The 25,278-nt window shown below is 47.2% G+C and overlaps 1 protein-coding gene across 5 annotated transcripts in view; it reads right to left on the reverse strand.

Annotated features, from left to right (window-relative positions):
• Palm2akap2 (PALM2 and AKAP2 fusion) overlaps nt 1–25,278 on the reverse strand; it is a 485,103-nt gene that overhangs the window by 327,390 nt on the left and 132,435 nt on the right. For all 5 annotated transcript variants that reach the window (XM_052716746.1, XM_052716744.1, XM_052716743.1 and 2 more), the window contains exon 2: nt 16,386–16,431. In XM_052716746.1, coding sequence (XP_052572706.1) covers nt 16,386–16,431 — 46 coding nt within the window. The remainder of the gene's footprint in view (nt 1–16,385; nt 16,432–25,278) is intronic.

Genomic DNA, 25,278 nt, shown 5'->3' on the forward strand with positions numbered 1-25,278 from the left:
ATAACCCCATTCTGTTGGCTTCCCACAACATGGCCACATGCAACACAGAAGTAAACATGCAGGACTGTGGTCACAAAGCTTCACTGGTAGGTAATAAAATTTGAATTTCATGACACTTTTATGTGTCATGAAATATCCCTAAATTTTTTTTCAGTAATTTAAAACCGTGTAAACCTGACTTCTGAAGGGAGGCTGCTGAGCGTCTCTGATGCATGGGGGTACAGGTTATTGGCTCCTATTCTAAATCAAAAATTGCATTTTTGTGGGGCTACAGAAATGGGTCAGCAGTTAAGAGCACTCTTTGCTCTTCCAGAAGACCTGGGTTCAGTTCCCAGTGTCCACATGGCAGCTCACAACTGTCTGTAACTCCAGTCCCAGCAATCTAATGCCCTCTTCTGTGTTGTGGAATAATCTTCTTGTACACTGTGAGTATGTGTCACTCTGATTGGTTTAATAAAAAGCCAAACAGCCAATAGCTAGGCAGGATTTTGGGGGCAGAGAGGATGCTGGAAAGAAGAAAGGAGAAGCCAGCCAGACGCTGAACAAGTTGAGCATACAGAGTGGGATTGAAGTAAAAGCCACATGGCATAACATAATAAAAAATGGATTAATTTACGTTATAAGAGCTAGTTAGAAACAAGCCTAAGCTATTGGCCAAACAAATTTCATAATTAATAATAAGTCTCCATGTCTTTTTTTGTGTGTGTGTGAGCTGGTGGCCCAAAGAAAAATCTATCTACACTTCTGGTCTTCACAGGCACCAGGGATGCAAGTGCTTCACAGACACACATGGCTTAAGTATATTTATTATACTTAAAATAAAATAAAAATAATTCTGCATATTAAAAGAACTGTGAGTGCCTCTGTTATTGCTGTTTTTAATTATGACAACATATTCTCCATTTCAGATTTGCTATGTAGAATGCACTGTCTCTCTTGTCTCCTTACCATTCAGAAATCACCATAGTGAAGTAGATGAGCGAAAGAGCAAGATAAATAAATCAACTATATCAGTTACTTGTCCCATCACAGCAGCTAAAAAAAAACAAAACAAAAAAACCCCCTGACTAACCCATCTTCAGAAAGGAACAGTTTATTTGGGCTTCCAGGGCACACAGTCCAACATTACTGGGTGGGGATGGTGGCAGGAGGGGCAGGTGGTCCTGGCTTGAGGCTGGTGGTCACATTGCATTCATAGTCAGGGAATAGAGAAAAATAAATGCTGGTACTCGGCTCGCTTCCTTCTCTTATTCAGTCCAGGACCCCTGCCCATGGAATGGTGCCACCAACAACTAGGGTGTGGCTTCCCACTTCAGTTAACCAAGTCTAGACACTCCCTCACAGACATTCCTGAAGACGTATCTCCTTCTAGAGTCTATCGAGTTGACAATCAATGAATCATCACATCCACTATCACAGCATCATCAGCGTATCCAGACTAGGAACGGGGTGACTGTGACTGTGGTGTGAGTCATTCACTGCTCGCTAGGAGGCACCATACTGTTCCACGAAGTGTAAGATCTGTGGATTGCTGAAGGCTGATTGTCAAAGCTGTTTTTATGGACTGCTGAAGGCTAACGTTTCTTCTTTTTACTTTAAGTTTATTTTATTTCATATAGATGAGGGTTTTGCCTGCATATATGTATCTGCACCATGTGCAGGCCTGGTGCCTGCAGAGGCCAGAGGACATTGGATCGTCTGGAACTGGAATTAGAGACAGCTATGGGTCATCATGTGGGTGCAGGACCTGAACCCAGGTCTTTCTGCAAAAGCAGCTAGTGCTCTTAACTGCTGCGCCGCCTTTCCAGCCCTGAAGGCTAACATTTCAGGGCTGTTTTATAACTCAGTATAACCAGTTTTCTTATTTAGCCTTTACAGTTTTCTGGTATTCAGATGTTGAGTCAGAAAAGAGGAATGGAGGAGAGCAAGGAAACACACTGATTTCTCCATCCACTTGGTCTCCTGCCCAAATATATACCAGGCCATTTCTTGTTCTTTTCTGAAAGGACATGACTGCTTTCTCATGGAATATAGATGTCTAGCTGGTGGGGGTATTTTTGTTTTTTTGCAGTGCCAAGAACTGCACCATGAGCATTTTGCATACTGGATGGCTGCTCTAGCACTGAGATATGACCCCATTCCCTGTTATTTTATTTTATTTTTAAGATAAGAGTTAATTATGTAGTTCAGGCTGGCCTTGAACTCTTCATCTTCTTACATCTGCCTTTCAAGAGCTAGGATTAAAGTTTGTGCCACCATGCACAACTTCACAAAACATTTCTTGAAAGTACATATTAACACACCAGGGAGACAAACATATATTCTTTCAGCACATGTCCATGTCCTGTGATCTTCCAAATGAGCTATTTAAAATCAAAGGCATAGTCCAGGGAGAGGGCTCAGTGGGTAAAGGTACCTGCCACCAAACCTGATGACCTTTGTCTCATCCCCAGAACCCATCCATATGAAGGAAAGGGAGAACAGATTCCCACATGTTGTCTTCTGACCGCCTCAAACACACACACACACACACACACACACACACACACACACACACACACACACACAACACACACCCCCCACAACGCAATTAAATAAATAAAGTGACACATTCTTTTTTGCTTTTCTGACAGACACCCAGATGAGGATGAGGTGGATTTTAAACCTGTCTGTGAAGATGACACTGTGTGAAGCAGTTGGGCTTGCCAAAAGACAAACAAAAGCAGTCCAGTTAATTGTGAATTTCAGATTATTACTATAGGTACACCCATGCAACAACTCGACACCCTACGTCTTAAAGTGCTAAAAGCAGGGACGGTACGGTGGAGGAGCCAGGCAGAAGGGGGAGGTGTTGACAAGGGAGACGCAAACATTCATCACATGAATCTGAGGACTGGTGTTCAAGACAATCTCACCATGACAGAAAGCTCCAGCTCTCCGTTTCAGCCCACACTCCAAGTCTTAATCTACTGGGACTCTGCACATGCAGAAGGTAGGATCAAGCGAACTGCCTAGATTGTGGTTTAAAGAACAATGCCTCCTGGGAGAGCTTTGGGGGAGGTCAAATTATCCTACTCTGTTCTGGCAGCTACACAAATCTATAACATATTAAATTCAGACGTCAAAAAGCTGATGTCAGTTTTGCTCTCTGTTTATTAAATTCTCTTTTTTAGAGGGATTACAGTTGGGATTTCTTACAGAGAACTCCTGATTGCCCCGGCATGCTGGAGAAGGGACTGATTCCAACAGCAGCCTTGACTCTGAGCCCAGTCTGTGTGCTGTTTGTTTACTTGTTTGTTTTTTAGTAGTGGAAAGATCCCAAAGGGCCTTTGAGTGTATGACAAATAGGCTTTTTTGTGGGTGCATCTCACCATTCTGTCAAACAGACATACATGTCTTTATATCTCACTTAGATCTAAGCGGTAATAGCCCTCCACACCCACCCAATACACTATTGCTGCAGGATTAAAAAAAAATGTACTCTGAGGGCATTTGTGGAAAAGTGATGGCCCAGGATGGAGCTGAGGGTAAGTGGGGTGTCGTGGGGAATGAAGCTGATTAGGTCCATTTTAAAATCTTGTTATGTTTAATTTAAACCATTTAGACAGCAACAGAGGTTTTTTCAAAAGTCAGACTTTGGGGTTCTCTTGTAAAGGTAGAGGACTCTAGGCTTGAACCCTATAAATTAGTCACCTGGAATTAGGAATGACTGCTCCTGTCCCCAAGAGCCTGGTCTTTCTCCTTTACCATGCTCTCAAGGGCTTGGCTATACCAGTCTAGCTCCTGTGGATATCTAGGGTTTATCCTAATGTAAAATACTCCATACAGTGCTTCCTACCCAGATAATCTGAAAATCTGGGACACTCACTTTATCTCCTCCCAAAGTAGCCACAGTGTAGAGTGACCATCTTTTGCTCAATTTTTGGACCTCCTGAATACCTGTCTCTAAAAGAGAAGGTGACCAATTAAGTTAGAATGTCCCCCCTAGGCTCATATATTTGAATGCTTGGTCCTCAGGTAATAGAACTGTTTCGGAAGGATTAGGAGGTGTGGCCTTGTTAGAGGAGGTGTATCACCTGGGATGGGCTTTGAGATTTCAAAAGCCCACAGTATTCCCAGTTAGTGCATGCGCCCTGCCTCTCTCTCTCTCTCCCTCTCTCCCTCTCTCCCTCTCTCCCTCTCTGTCTCTCTCTCTCTCTCTCTCTCTCTCTCTCTCTCTCTCTCTCTCTCTCTCTCTCTCTCTCACACACACACACACACACACACACACACACACACACACACACACATCACACTTTCTCACTCATCGTTGTTGTCATGCCTGCTTGCTGCCAGGCTCCCCACCACGGTGGTCAACGGTCATGGACTCACCCACTGAACTGTAAGCCCCCAATAAACTGTTTCTTCTATAACTTGTCTCAGTTCGGGTTTTTATTGCTGTGAAGAGACACCATGGCCATGGCAACTCTCATAAAGAAAACATTTAATTGGGATCACTTGCTTACAGTTTCAGAGGTTCAGTCCATTGCCATCTTGACAGGAGCTTGACAGTGTGCAGGTAGACATGGTGCTGGCTACATCTTGACCAGAAGGCAGCAGGAAGTCAACTGACACACTGGGTTGTATCCTGAGCATAGGAAACCTCAAAGCCCGCCCCCACAGTGACACATTTCCTCCAACAAGGCCACGCCTACTCCAACAAAGCCACACCTCCTAATAGTGCCACTCCCTATGAGCTTATGCAGGCCAAATACATTCAAACTACCACAGTATTTTAGCACAGTAACTTAGAAAAGTAACTAAGACACCCACTCCACTTAAAAAGATTCCTTCACTAGTTCAGGCTGCTTCCAGCTTTGGCTTAGGGAAGAGTAGAAAGCTTCGACTAGCCAGAGGTAACTAGAAACATGTTAAGCAGGAAAGGCGGTAACTGAGGGATGGAAATCACTTTCACCTTGGCCTCCTCTTCTCTGTTTTCAGAGGCAATGCTTTCTCTTCATTCCCCCTCCTCAGATCCAATGCGGGTCTGATGTCCTTCATTCTCACTGCTGATAAGGCTGGGGGGAGGGTGTTTCTATAGTTGGGAGGATTCAAGAGTGTGTCCTATGCCCAGTCTCCAGGATGTTCTCATGACTCTGTACCACACTCACCCATCTATTGTTAGTATGATGGAGTTTTGAAGTTTTACTTGATTCTAGCACTGGGTTTTGAACATGCATGTGTGGACTTCTACATCCATGAATAGGTTTCACCCCATTAAAGAGGGCAGATGTTATCAAGTCAGGGGGCAGAAACTCAGGGAAACTGCATGGGGCAGAAACTCAGGGAAACTGCATGCCTGACTCCATGCCACTCAGTCAAGAGCCACCTTTCTTAAGTCCCAGCCTCACTCTCTTGTCACGTGTGGAACCCACACGTTATCACAGCTACCCAAAGCCTGAAGACCTGACTGGTAGTTATCGGCTTCAACGTTGTCCACTTCAGCACTCAAATCCACAAAAAGGAAGGAAAGAAAGAAAAAGAAGCCCCCCTCCCCGCCCCCGCCTTTGCCCACTGGGTTAAGCTTTCAAGCATACGTTTTTCTCTTAAGAATAACTTTTTTTGGTAACCCTCAAAGTTTTATATTTCAGCCCTGGACTTAAAAATAAAAGGAATACTTATGTGACTGGTTATAATTTAGCAGGGGTGGGGGGGGTGGGGGGAAGAGGGTTCCTGCCACCACCTAGAATAGTAAATAAACCAGTAAAAAGGCTATTCAATTTTCCAGCAAGAAAGTGGGGAGGGGGCAGGTTTTACAGATGCCTTGAAGACATTTGGTCAAACACAGAAGGTCAGGCTGGAGGGCCCTCAGGGTAATGAGACCATCTGCAGCAGGGGAAGTGAGGAACAGAAAGATGGACTCCATGGAGGGCTGGCCTCAGGCCTTTCAGACATATCTGGGGTTTTAATCTGGAGACTCAAATGGCTTTTCTTCTTGCTTCCATGTTAGACAAGGGAAGGGTGCTGCCCCCCACCCCATGCCTTGCTTCTAGCTTATGAGATACTACAGGCACTGAAACTCAAGTGCTGTGCAAATAGGCTGTTCTCTGTCTCCCATGTCTTTCATTCTGTGTATATACGTGGATGCATGCTCACATGTGTATGCGTGTTCACAAGTGTGTGAGTGTGTGTGTGTGTGTGAGTGTGTGTGTGTGTGTGTGTGTGTGTGTGTGTGTGTGTGTGTGTAGGTGATTGTCAAAGGATAACTTTGGCTATCATTCTCCAGGTGCAATCTATCACTTTTATTTTTATTTTTATTTATTTATTTATTTTGAGACAGGGTCCCTCATTGGTCTGGAGCTCATTAACTAGGTAAGACTTTCTGTCCAGTGAGCCCTAGGGATCTGCCTGTCTCTGCCCCTCCAGTTCTGGGATTACAAGTCTCACCACATCCAGCTTTTCCCCATAGGTTCTGAGGATCGAATCCAGGTCCTTGTGTGTGTAAGAGAGGTGCTTTACGGACTGACCCATGTCTCCATCGCCTGCCATTCTGTGTGTGTCTCTGTTTACTAATCCTTATGAACACAGGACTGCTGGAAAACACAGAGGTAATGATTAACCCCGGACACACACAGCTGGGACATGTGCCTCCTCACATCAACCTCTGCTCCACTGGCCTTTCTGGCTGAAATCAGACTCATGTGTGTGGTATTCCCAAGCTCAGAGCATGCCTGAGAGACCTTTTCTCCAGCCAGCGCCCTGTGCTCTGTGGCCTGTCACCCACAGTCTGCCCTTGTCCTCTCAGGCTCCATCCAGCACAGGGCAGTGTCTGTGCTTTGTATTATGTGACAAATAGAGACTGGGTAAGTGAATTCTTCCAGAAATGAAGAGCTGGCTCAGACAATGGATGTCCCTACAAATAGAGACACCTGGATGGCATCCTTGGGAGAATAAACTCCTTTTGGATACACCAAAGACAAGCCATACTTGTGTGCACGCACGCATGCGCGCACACACTCACGCAGGCTGGAGAGACTCCTTAACTATCAGGAAGTCATGCACATCAGCTGCTGCTCATCCTGACTTCCTACTGGAGCCACCACAGGTGAAGCAGCTGCTTTGAACCCACTGAAGGAGGCCCCGTGAGACTTGATTGGCTAGTTCGCAGTGAGCTATCTGCACCTCTAGATAACATCACCACATCCCGGACTTCTCTCCAGGGGCCTCCCAGGGCTGCTGGCAGCAGAGCTAGTTATTAGGTGTGGTTTATGCGTGCATGTGACAAGGTGCTCACTTATGCCAGAGGTTGACTTCTGATATTTTTTGTCACTCATCACCTTAGTTTCTGAGGCAGTCTCTTCACTAAACCTGAAGCTCCCCACTTCAATTAGACTGCCTTGCCAGCACCGGAAGAGCACCTCCGCCCACCCCACCTCACCCTTGCACTGGGGTTACAGTCCACTCCACCATGCCTGGTTTTGATGTGGGGGGGGGGCAGGGATCTGAAGACAGGTCCTGGTGTTTGCACAACAGACACTTTACCAACTGAGCTACCATCTCCCTAGCCCTTGAAATCTCCTTTCCTGAATCTCTTGTCTTCGATGAGCCACCCTGAGAAAGCTTCCTCAAGGGAATTTTATAGGGCATAGTTTGGGTCGGCCCAATCCTGTGCAAACCTCAGCATGAGTAAAGACACCAACGCTCTCAGCCCATCCCAGTTCCGTGCAGACCCCTACAGCCTGCCCAGACAATCCAGGCACCCCCCCCCCCACCTCAGCCAAGTCACTCATCTAATCCCAAGAAATTCTCTTAAAAGTTGTCTTCAAGTGATGAACAGAATTTTTGCTTGACTTCAGTAGAACTAAGCAAGTAGTCAAGGTAAACGATGGCTTCTCCCCACAAATCCTTAAACTCTAAAGGTCAACCACAGAAACTAGCGAATTAACCACTAAGTCCCATCCCCAGAATAGGCCTTCTCTTGGTCAGGTACCTGATGTGTGATCCACCAGCACCATCTTCACCTGGGGCTGTTTTAAGTTCTTGTTCAGCGAGACTGAATTTGTGTTTGGTGTTTTTAACTCTCAAGCATGCCATGATGAACTCATGCCCTGTATCAAGACTCAGACCGTCATCTGTCTTTACTACTGATCTTCTTCAACTTGAGCGATGGTTTTCAAAGTGTCTTCCCCAGAACAGCAGCTGCAGCTGGAAACAGCTGGGAACTTGCTAGAAAAGCAAATTCTTCTGTCTCCTTCCCATGTCCACCCATTCAGACTCTGTGGGAGTGGGGAGCATCAATCTGTGCTTTAAGGACATCTCCGGTTGATCCTAAAAGGAATGTGCATGCTATTCTGTACTACACAGGGTGCATGCATGTGCGTGTGTGCACATGCGCACACGTGTGTATGCACACACACACACACACACACACACACACACACACAGACTATCACAATCTGTCACTGCTGCTCTAAGTGCTTTGGCCAGCCTTGGCTTCCTGTACCATTACCTGAAGCTGATAATAACTTAGGATCATCTGGAACATCCGGAAGTGAGGCAGACTCAGATTCGCACAGCTGACTTAACATGTCAGATTTGCATATCTCAGGTAAATGTTCTTCAAGATTCTTCTATAATAACAGGGTCTTCGAGGTTGTTAAGTTAGAAAGCAGCCGCCTTCCCGCATGTAAACACTCTGACTTACAATCCTATCCGCAATTTCAAGGGGCTCAACCTGGTATCAAAACTATAGCAAAAGGGTATTGTTTTTCATGAATCCAAACATCAGGATACGAAAGCCATCAATCCTTAAGGAAAATACAATCTGATTTTGCAACCTTATGAATGACCTGGGAGAATATCCAGAGGACTTACTTTACAGCCTCCATATGTATGAAATTCAGCTAAATCAGTGCATATAGAAAGCAAACTGTAAAGTTCAAAGCCCTACCCATCTAAAGGTCACAAAATGCCAACCTGTTGACCAAAAGGAATGGCACGTGACCACAAACCTTTTCAGTGCTTAAACTCATTCATATTCTTTGTTTAAATTGGAGGTCCTACGCTTAAACATCAGTTTTCTGGCTTCTCTTGGAAACGAGTTGCTGTAGTAACACAGGACCCACGTTCTCACACAGCGTAAATCACCTGCATCTTCACCGCTCCGTGACACCTGCTCCATAGGGTCCCGACTTTCCCTGATTTAGGTTGCACACTTGCTCCTGCAATCCACTGAGCTCACAGCTACAAAAGATCCTCATCATGGGGGCTGGAAAGATGGCTCAGTGGCTAAAAGCACTTGCTGGATGAGCATGAGAACCTGAGTTCGAATCCCAAGACACGCACAAAAAGCCAGGTGTGGTTTCACACAGGCCTAGAACCCTGGTGCTGTGGCAGCAGAGACAGGAGGGTTGCCAGGGCTCGCTGGCCTCAGGCCTACCTCCAGGTTCTGAGAGAAACCCTGTCTCAAAGGCGTAAGGTGGGGAGTACAGAGCAGGACAGCCAGTGTCGTTCCCCCCCCCCCCCCCCCCCCCCCGCCCCGGTCATTACTGCTGCCAGCCTACACTGAGAACTCTACGCAGATAGCACGTTCACCCGCAATTTCCTAATTTGGCAAAAATGTTGAAGTTGACAGAACTGTCCCTTTGTGACTCTTTTCTATTTCGAGATACACGAGTTGTTTATTTACTGTAAATAGAAACCTTCTGGGCATGCTCACTGGATGTCTGCTCTGAGCGCATCTGAAGAAATTTCCCAAATCTCCCTGACAGTACTCCACGATGAGGAGTCTATCCTTACCCCCATCTCACAGATGAGGGAACCAAGGGACAAGGACATTGTGCAGATACTAATGAGAAAGCTCGAACCTGAGCCCAGAGCCCCTGCTCCTAACTACCCTACCAAACTATGCAAGGCCCTGGCAACCTTTGAGAGCCCTGTCCTACGCATCATGCCCATGTGTCATCTCAGCACAAGTCACGTCACATGAGGTCATTGTAATGAGTACCTGTTCCACCTATGACCTTGAGGTACCAGCCCCTAGAGCGTGGCCTCAGGGCTAGCTTAAGACGTATGCCTCATTCTTCTCTCCCTCATGGGCTTGAGCGGTGGGGACTGACTCAGGCGGCAGAAGCAGCATGGGACAGATCATCAGCCTTCCAGGACTCTGCGATGGAATTGCCATTTATCCTGTTTAGTGAGTTGTTTTCCCCAATATAATTTCTAAATAAATAGTTCCAATATCAGTATCTGTGGATTAGCTCAACAGGTCATGACTACCAGACTGCTCCCAATATCCCCCCCCAAAAGAATCAGTGATGATATGGGAGTAGTTCCAAGGACCAACCGCAGTGGTCCCCCAAAGTACTGGATAGCTCCTATAGAAAGGTGGGTGTGCCTGCACTGTTAGATACGGTCATTCATAACCCATAACTCCCATTGCTTGACTTTTTAGAAAGTGCTGCCAGGCGGTGGTGGCGCACGCCTTTAATCCCAGCACTCGGGAGGCAGAGCCAGGCAGATCTCTGGAGTTCGAGGCCAGCCTGGTCTACAGAGTGAGATCCAGGACAGGCACCAAAACTACACAGAGACAAACCCTGTCTCGAAAACAAACAAACAAACAAACAAAAAGTGCTAAGTACTCTGCTTTCCACAGCACTTTAAAGTCTGGAGAACAGCTGCTCCTTGTCCTAGGAGACTCAAGCCCTAAAATTCCCAGATACGAATAACTATCCAGAGAGTTCTGTGACCCTTGCACATGCTTGTGTAAGGCTCCCTCAGCACACTCAGGGCCTGTAATGACCCTGAGAGGTCCCAAAGTGACACCTATTCACCGGGCAGCCTTGCAAACTCAAGCCAGGGCAAACCCTTCCTCTCCCTGATAACCTTACTAAACGATTTCTTAGGCCCTGACTTGGAGTTTCAAAGGCAGGGTGCGGTGTCATCTCTGTCTCCGAGATGGAAGTAGATAACAGATAAATGCCCCAGATTCTTAATTCTCCAGTTCTTTGTCAACTCACCAGTGACACAGGTCCACAAGGGATGTGTATGTTAGAATCAGTGTTGGTTACTAAACGGTTGAACTTTGGGTCTCTAACCCCTCTGGATCCCTGACTTGGGATGCCAGGGTGAGTCATAGGTAAATCCAAGCAAGGACTTTTCTGCAGCTTAGGCAGAGCAACCTCAGTGGCATGACTCAACTGGAGGCTGGTGGCCTCCTGGGACCTTAGGCTCCCATTGAACTTAAACCTCAGAGACGTAGCACTTGAAGGAAAGTCAGGGCATGAAAGGTTGAATCTAAGGAAAAACCGAACCAATATTTCCTCTAGACCTACTCAGGACAAAGAGTGGGAGCAGGTGGAAGCCATCGACACACTAACTGAACCAAGGACCAAGAGAGAGGAATGGAAGGATGGAATGAGAGACAGGGGAGAAGAGAGGGAGAGAGAGAGGAGAGGGAGAGGGAGAGGGAGAGGGAGAGGGAGAGATTAAGCAAGATCTCAAGATCTCAGAGGGTCCTGATTTGATAAAGGCATAGCCAAGCCTGTGTACCTCCAAGCTCACCACCCTCCTCCCAGCCCAGGAGGATAGGATCCAGGCTGGATATGCCATTGACACTAGAAATTAGGCAACAGGAGAGACCAAAGCTTCCCCGAGCTCTTCCACATCGCACTGTGTGGGTCTGGATGCTCCACTGTGCGGTGGAGAGAGAGACTCCACAGGTCAGACTGAATGCAGCATAGGGACCATTTGTGTGAGTTCTGAGCTTGTGTGCAAGTGCAAAAGGGAGATTTTTATCATTCCACAGAGTGGGTTCCTAATACAGGACAAAACTCCACAAAGACAACTGTAGGTTAGATTAGCATTCCATATTTCAGCCCACATTGATACAGTTATGTTTCAGGCCTTTTCCATGAGACACTTGGGGTTTACCCAAGACAGCCTCTATAACGTTTAGTCATTTTGACTCATGCCCAAGGAAAGCTATCTCCCCCTTGGATATGGAAACAGAACAACACCCTCCCCTCAAGTCAGTTTCCATTGAGATGGAGCAGCTTCTTCCCCAAGAGAATGTTATTCACTGGGTTAAAGTTTAAAATATTGGGATTCTCCACGCTCTGGACCCGGCTTGGAAGAGTTTTCGAAGGATATAGGTCTCCTGGTTTACTCAAGTTTTTCCAGTGCTACACCTTCTGCTGCTGTGTCTGGGGCTCACACTGAGGCTGTAGACCACCTGCACAGTGCCCCCGTGAGAAAAGATGAGGTACTGCAGCCATCTTCCATGGCAGTTCATGGCCTGAGGGCTGAAACCCTGATTTTGGCACTGTTTAAAGTTCCAACAGTTTTCTGACTGGCCATCTCTAAAATGGTTTAGGAGAGTAATGTCTACTTTTTAAACTTCCTGCTAGAATTAAGTGAGATCATGTATATTAACAGGGTTTCATGAGGAGCTGGAGAGATGGATCAGCAGTTAAGAGTCCTTTCTGTTGTTGCAGGGGACCCAGGTTCAGTGCCCGGCATCCCCATCAGGCTGGACTCAACCACTTGTAACTCCACTTCCAAGAGACCCAACTGCCTCTGGACACCTCAGGCCCCTACAATCACATGTTGCACATAAACTTACACATATACACATAAGTAAAATTAATACATTTATAAAAGCATGTCATGGCAGCTGGGAAGATGGCTCAGTGGGTAAGGTACTGACTGTGAGTGGAGCCCTGAGTTCAGAGTCCTAGCATCCATGTAAAAAGCCAAGCATGGAGGCACATGTCTATACTTCAGTGCCGGAGCCAGAGACAGGCAGATCTTGGGGCTGGCTGGCCAGTCTAGCAAAACTGGAGCACTCTAGGTTCAGTGAGAAACTCTGGCTCAGAAAAGCACATAGAAAATAAGAGGAAGATACCCAACTTCTGCCTCTGACCTCTACACACAATGGCAAAGGCTACTGCATCTGCACACACACACACACACACACACACACACACACACACACACACACACACACCACACATACACACACACACCACACACACACACACACACCCGTCTTTCATGTTCTTACTGCCAGCTACTGACTTAACTTCTCGCTTTTGCCTTTCTCTTCCCCACACTAATTGTTCCAAAGAAATAGTAAGCAAACAAAAATAAATAAATGCCCATGGCCATCAGGAAGGTTATGATGTTAGTGTTTATGTTATTTTATCCGACCTCTAAGCCTTGTTCAAGTGACTACTCTTGGGGCCCAGGAGTGGGGGGCACTCACATGCCTTGAGACTGTTTTCCATGTCCTACACTTGAGATCGTGGACACTGTCCTGCTTGTAACTCACAGTAATTGTTCACATGCTCTCCCAATTCTCGGCTGTGAGCAGCTTTGTGCTAAATCGAAGCCAGCACTTAACCCAAGGCCTTGCTGAATGTACAACGTTTAATAAATGGGAATCCTTGTATCATTTCTCCTCACTCACTCTGTTGCCTGGAGCATTTTGTTGGTTCTAAAGGTGTAATTGTGGGAGTATCCTCAGAGAGGAAAGGCCCAAGGAGGAGGAAAGATGCTTTCGAAAGATGGAGTTGATCTTCTGAAAGGATGTGAGAACCTTCTTTTCTCATTGGTTGGTCTCTGGGCTGACTTAGCAGACACAGTTGAGGCACTGTAGCCACTTAGTAATTCACACTGGGTGATTCCCACCCACCATCCTGCAACAGATATCCCAGGTCACCGGACACCTGACCTTTCAAACATTAAGCTTGAGGCCGGGAGTGGAGGCACACACCTTTAATCCCAGCACTCAGGAGGCTCTGACAGGTGGATGTCTGTGAATTCAAGGTCAATCTGGTCTACATAGTGTGCTCCAGGCCAGCCAGGGCTACATAGTGAGACACACACACCCTTTTCAAATCAAGCATGCAAGGGCACTTCCTAATGGTAGTTGTCAGCATTGGTGATACCTAGGAGAGAGACACTCCACAGAAACCTGTGGAATGAGCAGATGAATGGACCTTCAGGTCCCAATCCCTGCTGCAGAAGAAGTGACCCTGGTTAGAACTGACCTCCCTCAGAGTTGAAAAGGTAAACAGCTGTCCCCTGCTCTCCCAGCTGTGTAGACGAGCTGAGGGCTCTGCTTGAACATCATTCCATGGCAACTGTGGGCCAAAGTGCCTCACCTCCCTAGTCTTCAAAGGTAGCCCACGAGATAATCTCCTGGGCCCAGTTTATGAAGGAAAAAAATTGAGGCTCAGACTCAAGACTGAGCAAGACCCAGGAACCCAAGTAGGTGAAGATGTGAAAGATCTTCTCTTCCCTTTTATCTCCAGAGGGACTTCAGGCATAATAGGGTCTAGGGAAGGACTATAAGCATCTCAGAGCCCCCTGAGAATTCTGGGAAAGTGGCCAAGAGAGGCAAGGTTTGCTGAATCTGGGAAGTGTGGACTAAGCCAAAATGTGGCATAAAATTATATCCTGATTGTAGCCACAAAGTCTACTCTCACTGTTCTCTTCTGTTTCTTAACACCACCCCCGCCCTCTCTCTCTCACACACACACACACAGAGTGATAACACTTTGACAAATTTCCCCAACACGGATTTTTGCTGGCGTTAACTCCCCTCCATCCCCAAACTCCTCAACAATTCCTCAGGTCCACGGGATGAACTCAGGGCCACAAGTGAATGGGCGTGGGTGGGTATTTATCTTCTTATCTGCTCAAGAGAACCCTGAGGGTACCCCTAGACCTTTCTTGAAAATCACCTTGGCCATGGCTGAGGTTACTCCAGCCCCCTTGGAAGGGGTGACCCTGGTGTTAGCGACTGTTGGCACTGTGCTCAGAAAGCAAGTCCTTTCATGGAGTCAGCTGTCCCCCAGGCATCCGGGGACACTGGTCATACAGAGGCAAGAAAATGCGACAACTGTTGCCAACAGCCAGCAGCAGCAGCAGCCCATGGGAGCGGCTGAGTTCTCCGGAGCAGACACTTGTCCACAGTTGAAGCAGCCCATTATCCAGTTACACAAAACACCCACCAGCTCCATGGCACCATTTGTAGCAGATTCAAGACAGACTGCCACATTGGCTTGACACTGACTTCAGAATCCATGAGCAACTTTATTAACCACCCAAACGCCCATGCACTGCATGGAAAAGGGAAGAAAAGAGCAAACAGCCCCCCTAAGTTCAAGGACCAACTCCAAAGACAGCCTCAGAGGCCAGTCATGGTATTTCACCATGACCCACGTTCAGCGTTCTCCTTCTGGGCATAGCCTTTCAGATTAGAATAGTTTGAGAAAGGGGGTCTCTGAGCTACTGAGCCTACATTAGGCCTGCATGCATTTTCCCTATGAAGACTCCATCCAAAGGCGTTTGAAAACACTTTCATACATACATCGCTTCCAAACCGTTACACAGTATTTCTCCAACAAATTTATGTGTTTCCAGGGAACTCCCGGAGTACAGGGGAAAAAGTACTTAGGTGAAAGAATGTCTGGAGGTTCTTTCATGCCAGCATTCTAGCAGACCTCCTTTAATTTGCTATTATTTCATAGAGCGCCAGTAACCATTCCCTCATCTGCAAAGGAAATATATAATCCAGCTGTGGTGGCTCCAGTGAAAACCACATCTGTGGAACACTGGCAGAGCTGGCGAGGCCTCTCCAATCCAGGCAGTGTGAGACAGCTCTCGTCTGAACCCGGGATGCACATGGTATGGTGCTCTGAAAGTGCAGAACTTTGCCAAAGCCGGATGCTCCTTTGTATGCTGAACCAACGGTTTTCAGATAATCCACACCCATGAGAATGAGACACTCCTGAAATATCACTCCCAAGCCCCAGCTGTAAGAAGCCCCTGCCCACTCCAGGGTGGTGGCCTGTGCCAGAGTCCTTGCTAATGTCAAACAGGGGAAGGAAACCCTTCACTCCTGGTTTCTGGGGGAGGTTGTACCAGGCAGTTGGCTGGCTGGGTAGCTAGCAAGGCAGAGAAGATAGCCACTGTGGGGTCATCGTTCTCTCCCTTCTCCGGCCAACGTACTTCTGGGCACTGGGTGATAATATTCCAGGAGTCCCCCTCAACACACACACACACACACACACACACACACACACACACACACACACACACACACACACACACACACACACACTCCCCCCTCTCTGTTTAGTCTATCCCTGAAGCGCGGCAGCAAGCCTCTTATTTCTAAGCCAATTTTCCATGTTCAAATCTTCCTAGTCCCAAGTGCGCCCCAGGGGTTTAGTCTACAGACATATAAAGGCAAAAGGCAGCGTCGCCAAACCTGGGCAGACTTTCACCCCAGCACAGGGCCTGCGGCTACTAGGCTGGCATGTTGCTGGCCTTGAGCCCACTGGTCCCCGTCCACCCCAGACAATAGAGCAAGAAAATGAAATGAAAAGTGGACTTACTGCTATGGCTTGCAGCCTCTCCTTGTGCAATTCCGCCTCTGCCATCCTGGAGAAGGGCACACGGGCAGGGGAAGAAGGAAGAAAAACAAAACACACGCTGTAGTCACTCAAGGAGATGGAAGGGCACTCGTGGGGGGCTCAACGACCCCGGGGACAGCCGAGGGGCGTGTGGGGTCCGCTCCCGGGGGGCGGGCAAAGCTGTGCGCAAGGCTGGCTCAGAGCTCAGCCCGGGTCTCCGCCGGCACCGCCGCCTGGCTGCGCCCCAGCGCGCCGCCGCGAACTGCAAGATCCCGGGCTCTACCGCCACCGCTACCACCGGCCGCGCCAGCCGGGGACGTGGGCCGCCGGCAGCCTCCCGGAGAGCGCGCTCGGCCGCGCTAGGTCCCCGCCCTGACGTCTCCGCGCCTCGCTCCGCCCCTGGGGTGTGGGGGACTCGTGGCCGCCGCTGTCGCTCGCGAGTGGGGCACCTGGAGCGCCGGTGATAAGCGAGCTGGGGGGCTGGGGGTGGGGGGCGCACAGCTGGCGCGCCTCGGTGGCCAAGCGCGTTGCGCTCGGGGTCTAGACAAGACCAGGCGGCGCCTCTCCTCTGAGCAGAGATGCCAGCAGAAGGGGCCTTTGGCAGAATGCGGCCCCAGCACGTGTCCTTACATGCCGACTGCGGCCACCCAGTATCCCCAGCGCCTTCTAGCTGGCTCCAGATGCTTGGGCTCCACGTGGGGACATTTCCAACAAATAAATGCTGTCTTGTTCATGTGCTTCGGACGGCAGGGCCCTCGAGGGCAGGGTTTATCACCAGATAGGCCACCCTTCTAGTGACACACCAACTCTAGACAGCTCTGAGTTTGAAGCCCTGGGTGCCTTCCTGGACAACTAAGTCACTCGGAGCCTCAGTTTCCTTATCTTAAAAAAAAAAAAAAAAGGGAAGGATTGCCAATGACTTCAGAGACATCCTTAAAAATGAATGTGATAGGGGCCTGAGGAGATGGTTCAGTGGGCAGAGCACTTAAGGGTGAGGACCTGAGTTCATATTCCCGGCACCCACGTAAAGGTCACGTGGTCATGGGCACACCTGCGGTAAGAGGGAAGCCTAAGAGCAGCAGCTCAGGCACTTCTCTGATGACAGGGATGCGATGACAGTCTGATGCGCAGGCGCCAATAATAAGCATGCTAAGAAGAAATGGCTCTTTTCCATTTAGCTATGTATTTTAAAAGATACCAAAAAAGAATGTTTGGTGACGGCGGCTAAGGATATTATAGCTCAATTGTAGAGGCTTGCCTAGCCTGTACTGAGTTAGTTCTCGGTTGGATTCTTGGGAATGAGGGGGAGGAATGATGGCGCCGAAGAAGGTGAATGTACTTAAAGTCACCAAAATGTATGTGTAAAAATGGTTAAAACAGCAGATTGTATACTGTGTACATTTAACAGCAATTAATTTTCATAAAAAGGGCAGGGGAAGGGAGATGACGAAGGAACAGGGCCTAGGCAACCCTTCAGAAGTCATCATTTGTAAAGATTTGAACTTTACAGCAGAAAAATTAGGGTTGGGCCACAGTGCTCAGCACACTCACCATGCTAGTCACAGCCTACGAGCTGAGAGAGCCAGGATGGGAAATCTAACTAGGGAGAAAGTAAGGACACAGATGACGTAAAAGATCTGAAGAGAAGAAGGAAAAAAAAAATGGAAGATTTACACCAAAAGCCACCACAGAAGGACAGGAAATTGCATCAGGGTCACGTGCTTCTGTGCGGTTCAGGAGAAAGTAGGCTAAAGAGAAGCTGTAGGCTTCGGGAGTGAGGAGCTATGGGTGACTCTGGAGAGCAGTTAACGCAGAGGGCAAGGCAGGAATTGCTTGGGAGGGGGACAAGAAACGGTAAGAGGTGGAAAACACTCTGAGTACAGCTACGTTTTCCAGGTCTTAGGAAGTGCAGAAGGAACAGGAAGGGAGTCAGTGGAGAGAAGGGTTTTTAGATCAAAAAGATTTGAGGACTTGGGGATCAAAGGGAATATTAGACACGAGAGACGCTAGAGCCAAGGGAAATTCACATTAGGCAGAGTGGCCTCAGGTTGGACCAGAGGGCGTTTTTGTTAGCAGTCCTCACCAGGTCCCCCCTGGAAAGAAGGAGGAATGCAGCAGGGAATGAGCAGCAGGAAATGGGGAAAGACAGGGAGGAAGTTTGAGTTAGAAAGAAGTTGGGGAAGTTCTCCTTAGTTGGCCTGACTTTCCCTGCAGAAGGAAGTGGTTGAGACTCATGGGATTGGAGGGAAAACTTGAAATGCTTTATAAAGGAGCCGTGGGAATTGGGGGACAGTAAAACATGGATCCTGGGACTGGATGGATCAGTGGTTAGGAGCCCTGGTAGATTTACCAGAGGGTCTAGGTCCAATTCCCAGGACCTACGTGGCAGCTCACAATTGTCCATGACTCCAGTCACAGTGAATCTGATGCCCTCTTCTGGCCTCTGTGAGCACTGCACACATGTGGTGCCCAGACATACATGCAGACAAATATAAATAAATTTTTAAAATTGGATCCTAGGCAGACATCTGCATTAGAATTTTATGAACACATGCATAGAATTAAATTTCTATATGGTAAGATGGGAATTACAGATGGACTTGGAAACATTTTATTAATGGAGTTCACAGGACCAAAGACTTAATTGTGCGTATTTCCTCAGTGGTTTTTAAGCACCTGAGGCCCACTAAGCCATGATTATGCTTGCCCAGAACTGAGGACTGTCAAAGCAAGTATGGCAAAATGTCAAAGAAGAGAGGGAATTTAGGATGCCTGACATTGGGTTTAGCCCAGTGAGGAAGTTTAGGAGACACAGATTATTTTTAGCTGCCCAACTGGTGAACCCTTTTCCATCTTTGGGGGGCTCCCACATTTAAACCATATGAGAAGCAGAGCCATATACCATCACAGAAGTGGGGAAATGCCAGACACCTGCTTCCCCAGATCTCCCGGAAGCTATGCATGGCTTGCAATCTGGGCTTAGCCAAACACGTACACCTGCCAAGAAGTTTGAAGACAGCATTTTTGAGAATTTTTTCAGGCTGGTAGCTCATCTTAGGTCTTGCCCATGAGCCAAGCCTCTTCTATAGAGCTCTCAATTGTTCTGCAAGCTACCAAAGGCAAGGCAAGTGCCTCCCCTCTCTCCCTTTGTCAACCAGAATTCATTTCAGTTGTTTGTAACTAAGGACCCCTGGTGAAACAGGAAGACATATGAGATGGATGGCTGAGGTTCGGCCAAGAAGCAGACGGAGACTATTTTCTCTTCCAACACTGTTCCCTTCCAATCTAAATTCTAGCATTTAGAAACCATTGGACCTCTCATAAACAGAGACATTTATAACCCAAATTGTGTCTATTTTTTTTAGACAGGGTGTCATGTGGCCCAGTCTAGCCTCACACTCATTATGTAGCTATGGATGGCCTTGAATTACTTATCCTTCTGCTTCTGTCTCTCTGCTGATAGGGTTACAGACATGCACCACCATGACTGGTTTATGGGCTGTTAAGGATCCAACACAGGGCCGTGTGCATGCTACACTCTACAAATTAAACTATATCCCAATAATACATTTACTTTGTAGCTATTCAATACTAGATATCAAGTGATGGCCTGATATTACAAAGGTTTGACAGTCCAGGGTCACAACTATATTGGCTACTATTTTCCTTCCAAACATTTAAAAGTTGGTATGACACCTTACAGTGGTACATAATCTGTGTCACAAATCACTGGCTCTTGTTGGGACATTAAATTGTGCTGTGTAAGTACCATCCAGGTGGTGGGATGATTTCTTTGATAGATGCGACACTGTAAAGCACCACACAAACTGAATACAGAATGGTTGATGTGCAAAATAAATGTTTTGATGATAAAAATTTCTGGAATCTATTTTAGGACAGGCGTCCCTTGGGAACTGCAAATGAGCACAGACTATTTTCCCTGTGGGGAAGCAGGAGCTCGGTAAGCCAAAAGAGAAATGATTTTCCAAAGCCCATCCTTTAAGGAAAGTCAAAGTCTTGTTGAGGAGTCGGTATGAGTGTGAAATTTATAAGCAACCTAAAGTGGTTTGGAAGGCATGCCAGCCTCTCCTGAAACATTTGTCGTGGCTCTCTTTTGCATGAGATCATTGAAGAATATATGGTCATTTAAAGCATATGTGATAAGTGGGATCTAGAGGGAGAAAAAGGACAAGAAAGTAGGAGGGAGACTATTGGGGATGTGGAAGGGGAGAGGAAATGAGAACAGAAGGAATATGGCTTATGTGCGATGAAAGTACATTATGGAAATGTATGGAAATGTCATTATTGAGTGTCTTTGTATAGTTAGTATATATTACTTTTTAAAAGTACATGATTGTTACACAGAATCCAAAGGAGGAAACAGTGCTTGGTGTCCCCTTGGCTCCTGTGGTTATCAGTGCTTTGGAAAAGTTGACGGGCCTCCAAGAAGATGCTGTTTTTCTCTGTGGATAAAAATGAAAGAAACACAAAGGGAGTCCTTATGGAGCAAGAAGACAGAGAAAGGTTCAGGTGCAGAATGCCAGAGTGAGATAAAGTAGGCCATAGCTACTTGAGTACAACTAGAGACCAAGGCTTCTACATAGCAGATTCGGTGGGAAATCTGGCTCAGCATGAACATTGGTATCCAGTACGATGGCTTCCTTTTCTCTTGGTTGGCTTTGACAATAGCACTTTCACTTGACTGATGTGAGTCGCTGGAGAGAACAGGGCGGCATAAAGACAGTGGACAGGAATTCATGTTGGATGTTTAAGAATCATTTCATACATACCTCACTACAATGTGTTTGGAGACAATATTGCACAATTTATAAGTTGGCTCAGAATAGTCTTGAAAATAAAAGCTTTGGAAAGTGGAATTAGGAAGCGGGAGGTGGGCATGACATAGAATAAACATGAGTTGTAAAGCCAAGTTGGAATCCTAAGGGTACTGTGAGAAATGGGGATAACAGGTCAAGGGTTTGGATGAGCCTCAGTGAGTGCTCCAGATGTGGTAGGTCTTAAGAACTCAGCCTAATCATTGCTAGATTCAAAGTTCACAGACCAGACTGATTGAATGACTTGGTTTTATCCAAACATTATTTTAATGCATCCTTTTTTTTTTAAATAAAGAGAGGTAGCCTATCAATATTTTTTATTTCATTTTATGTATATGAGTTTTGGTATACATGCATGCCTGTGTACCACTGCTGTGGGATAATCCTACTGTATACTGTGACTATGTATTGCTCTCACTGGTTAATAAAAAGCTAACAGGCTGGTAGCCAGGTAGGAAGTATAAATGGGACAGCCAGACACAGAGGACTCTGGGAGAAAGAAAGGCAGAGTCAGGAGACACCAGCCAGCTGCCAAGGGAGCAGGATGTATAGAAAATGAGATAGTAAGCCATGAGCCATGTGGCAGAGGGTAAATAAGAAATATGGGACAATTTGAGTGTAAGAGTTAGCTAGTAACAAGCCTGAGCTATCAGCCGATCATTTATAAGTAATGTTAAGCCTCTGAGTGGTTATTTGGGAACTGATGGGTGGGAGAGAAACATCTGACTACACATCACATTGATGTAGTACCTTCAGAGGTAGAAAAAGACATCAGAATCCCTGGAACTGAATGGCTGAGAGCCATCATGTGAATGTTGAGAACCAAACTTGGGTCCTCTGAAAGAGTTGGAAGTGCTCTTAACCAATAAGCCTTCTTTTCAGCCCCAGAAATTTCATGACTAGATTCTCCTTCTAATGATTAATATGCACCTATAGTCATCATTTGGAGTGAGTTAATTTAATAAGTCTAAATAAAAAGATCCTTTAAAAAATTTTTTCTGACTCTACCTCCTGAACCGGGTACAGGTGTGTGACACCATCTCTGGTTTACACAGAGCTGGTGACTGAACCCAAGGCTTCCTGCATGCTAGGTGAGCATTCTACCAACTGAGCTACATCCCCAGGCCCAGGAGAGAATTGTTAAGTGGTGATAGACTAAGTCCCAGGAGAAGATGGGAAAATAATTATTTCTGAATATTTGGGGAAGGATCTCATGCCTACATAGTAAAAGTGCTCAGCTGTAGAGCTGATTCCAGGTTTGGGGGTGAATGAGTTACAAACTGGAACGATCTCTGGGAAGGTCAGATCTACCCTAGCCTGGTGATCTGATGCCACTAGACACAGTTGGGTCACTGGTTTCATTGAGAGCTTAGAAGCCAGTCCAGTTTGTCCCAGCACAATGACCACGATGTGCCCTGTCAGCGTGGAATCCCGTTTTGTAGTGTGGTCATCAACACTTTCATTATTATCCATGATTCCATAATGCCCTGTGCATTCTACAAGTCAGCACTGCTGACCAGAGGAGAGATTTCCTGCAAGCTTGGCAGTGGACAGATGATGGCCTGCCACTGCAATCCTGTCCAGCCCAATGGCTGGGGGACGGAGAGGGAGACTGGAAATGGCCTAGGTTCTGAGCCTACCACAACCAGACCCTGAGCACAGGTCCTGGTGCCCGTTTCATTCAGAGGACTCAGCCAGACAGTTCCAAAAGTCACTCCTGGCTGGTGAACAACCCCCAGGGGCGCACCCTGGTCATATTGCTTTTCCCTGGAGCAGTCTGGGGTAGAAAGAACATGAGACAGAGGCTGCAATCCGGGCTCTCATCCCAACTCTGCCACTGAGGATGACTGCATACGAGCCACCTGAGGGCTCTAGACTGAGTTCTCCTATGTGTACGTCAGGGCTAGTTTTTCTGTTTGTCACCTGGGAATAGGGATAGCCAGCTACTGACCTGCTTCCTGCTAGAACAGTAGGGTAAAGGGCCAGAATGAAAGATAAGACTCCGAAGTCAGTGCCATAGTTAACTTTCTATGCAGTGATAAAGGACTACAAACAAAAGGAACTTGGGGGACAAAGGGGTTTGTTTCATTGCAAACTCCCAGGTCATGGGCTATCATCACAAAGGGAAGTCAGGGCAGGAACTCAAGCAGGCCAGGACTGGAAGAACTGAAGTAGACATTGGATGAATGCTCGCCACTGGCTGGCTCCCATGGCTTGCTCAGTTTGCTTTCTTATACTACCCAGGACCATCTGTCCCTGAGTAGAACTGCCCCTAGCAGGCTAGGCTCTCCTATCTCAACCACCACTCAAAAATGCCCCCGTAGACTTGTTTATAGGCAATTTGATAGAGACATTTTTTTTTTCTTTCAACAGAAGTTCCCTTTTCCCAGAGGACTCTAGCTTGTGTTAAGGTGACCCAAAACTAACGAGCGCAGTTAGTGACGTAGGGATATGGTGAATATGGGGGGCATATTTGAGCAAGTGCATAGGCTCAACACGGTAGGATAAAAGCCTGTGCCTTTTCATAAGACAAAAATAAAAGACGCTTTGAGTTCTGGATGGGTCTCCAGGAGAACTGAACCAATAAAGGGAAACTACCACGGGTATCTGGGGCTTTCTTTGACTCCCAGATGACCCCTAAGTCGTAAGCAACTGAAGACAAACAGCCCCACATCTTGGCCTCCACACTTAGTTAGCTTATGGAAACGCAGAAAAGGCGACAGTGGTCTGAGGATGCAACGAGAGAAACAGAGAAAGGCAGCGGGGAGGAAACCGAAAGTCTTGGATCTGTTTTGGGCCCGTTGTGTGTGTGCCAAGCCTATATTTGAATGCTGTTTGGCATGCATTTGCTTCCACGGGTTCTTCTTTCTGCCTTCATTCAAGGGCTAAATTTATCCCACTAGAGGGGAAGGCATACTTGAGGAGGTGGGGAGAAAAAGTTGTAGACACAAAGGCGGCTGCCTGTTGGGGAGCCAAAAGCACCAGGGAGCTCCCTGCAAAAAAAGGCAGGGAGCCAGCACTCCCAGGGAACCTTCCCGAGACCCTGAGCACAGGTCCTGAGCTGACCTAACCGTGGAAGGCATCCATGCCTTTCCCTTCTAGGAAAGGTACAAGCAGGAACCAGACTTCACATCTTGTGCTTTGGAGAAAGTAATTCCCTGACTCCCATGAGTCCACAAGTCTGACCCAGCCCTTCAGGAAATGGAGATGCTGTAGCTCTCCAGACCCCTCCTGGGACAGCAGCATCTGCCCCCAAGGTTCTGATGAAGAACTGATCTTGCTGTCTGTTGGATTGCCACTGCAGTTGTTTGGGGAGCTGCTTGCCAAGGGTGGGTGTACAGAGGAAGAACTCTGTATTCACCATCTGGGTGGGACTGGGTGCTGTGCAGCCATCACTAGGGAGAAGATGGCTGACCCTTGCTGGAACTGGGGAGCCCTGTGTTGTTGCTTTGTGTTTTCTCCTGTTTACACTCAGTTTTCCACTTTGCTTTCTAATTTCTTACCTCTCAGTCACCCATAGCATCTTTGCAAATGGACAAGTCATTACACTAGGTAGCTTTTCCTGTGACCATAGTTCCCATAGGACAGGCAGTGGCTTTCTGTCTGAACACTGCCTCCATATTTTATGAGATATCATTCTCTTTGTTAAGATAGGTGAGGGAAGATCCTCAAGACTCTGGGATGGCTCCCCTCTGTTTTAGCCTCAACTAAGCCACCAAAGTGTCTTGCCGGAGTTTCCCCCCATATTTGGCATCCTGGACCCTCTCCTCCTCCCCAGAAAACCTGATACCTTCTTCATCTGTTTGTACCACTCCAAATTTGGTGCTTTCTCATACCATGAGCTATGCCTGGAATGCAGCCTCCCCCTCCCTCTTCGAACTTCCCAAGTCTCCTCTTGTTAACTTCACAGAGCTCCCAAAATCTCACCCACTCAGAGTATGCCTGTCTGTCCCTTGGGGAAGAAATGGTTATCCCACCTAATTCCTGACATAATGTGCCACCGGCAAATTGACGGCTCCACTTGTCCTTCTTTCTAAACT

Source organism: Peromyscus californicus, unplaced genomic scaffold, assembly GCF_007827085.1.
Source record: "Peromyscus californicus insignis strain IS unplaced genomic scaffold, ASM782708v3 Scaffold_5__1_contigs__length_169319896, whole genome shotgun sequence".
Taxonomy (NCBI): domain Eukaryota; kingdom Metazoa; phylum Chordata; class Mammalia; order Rodentia; family Cricetidae; genus Peromyscus; species Peromyscus californicus.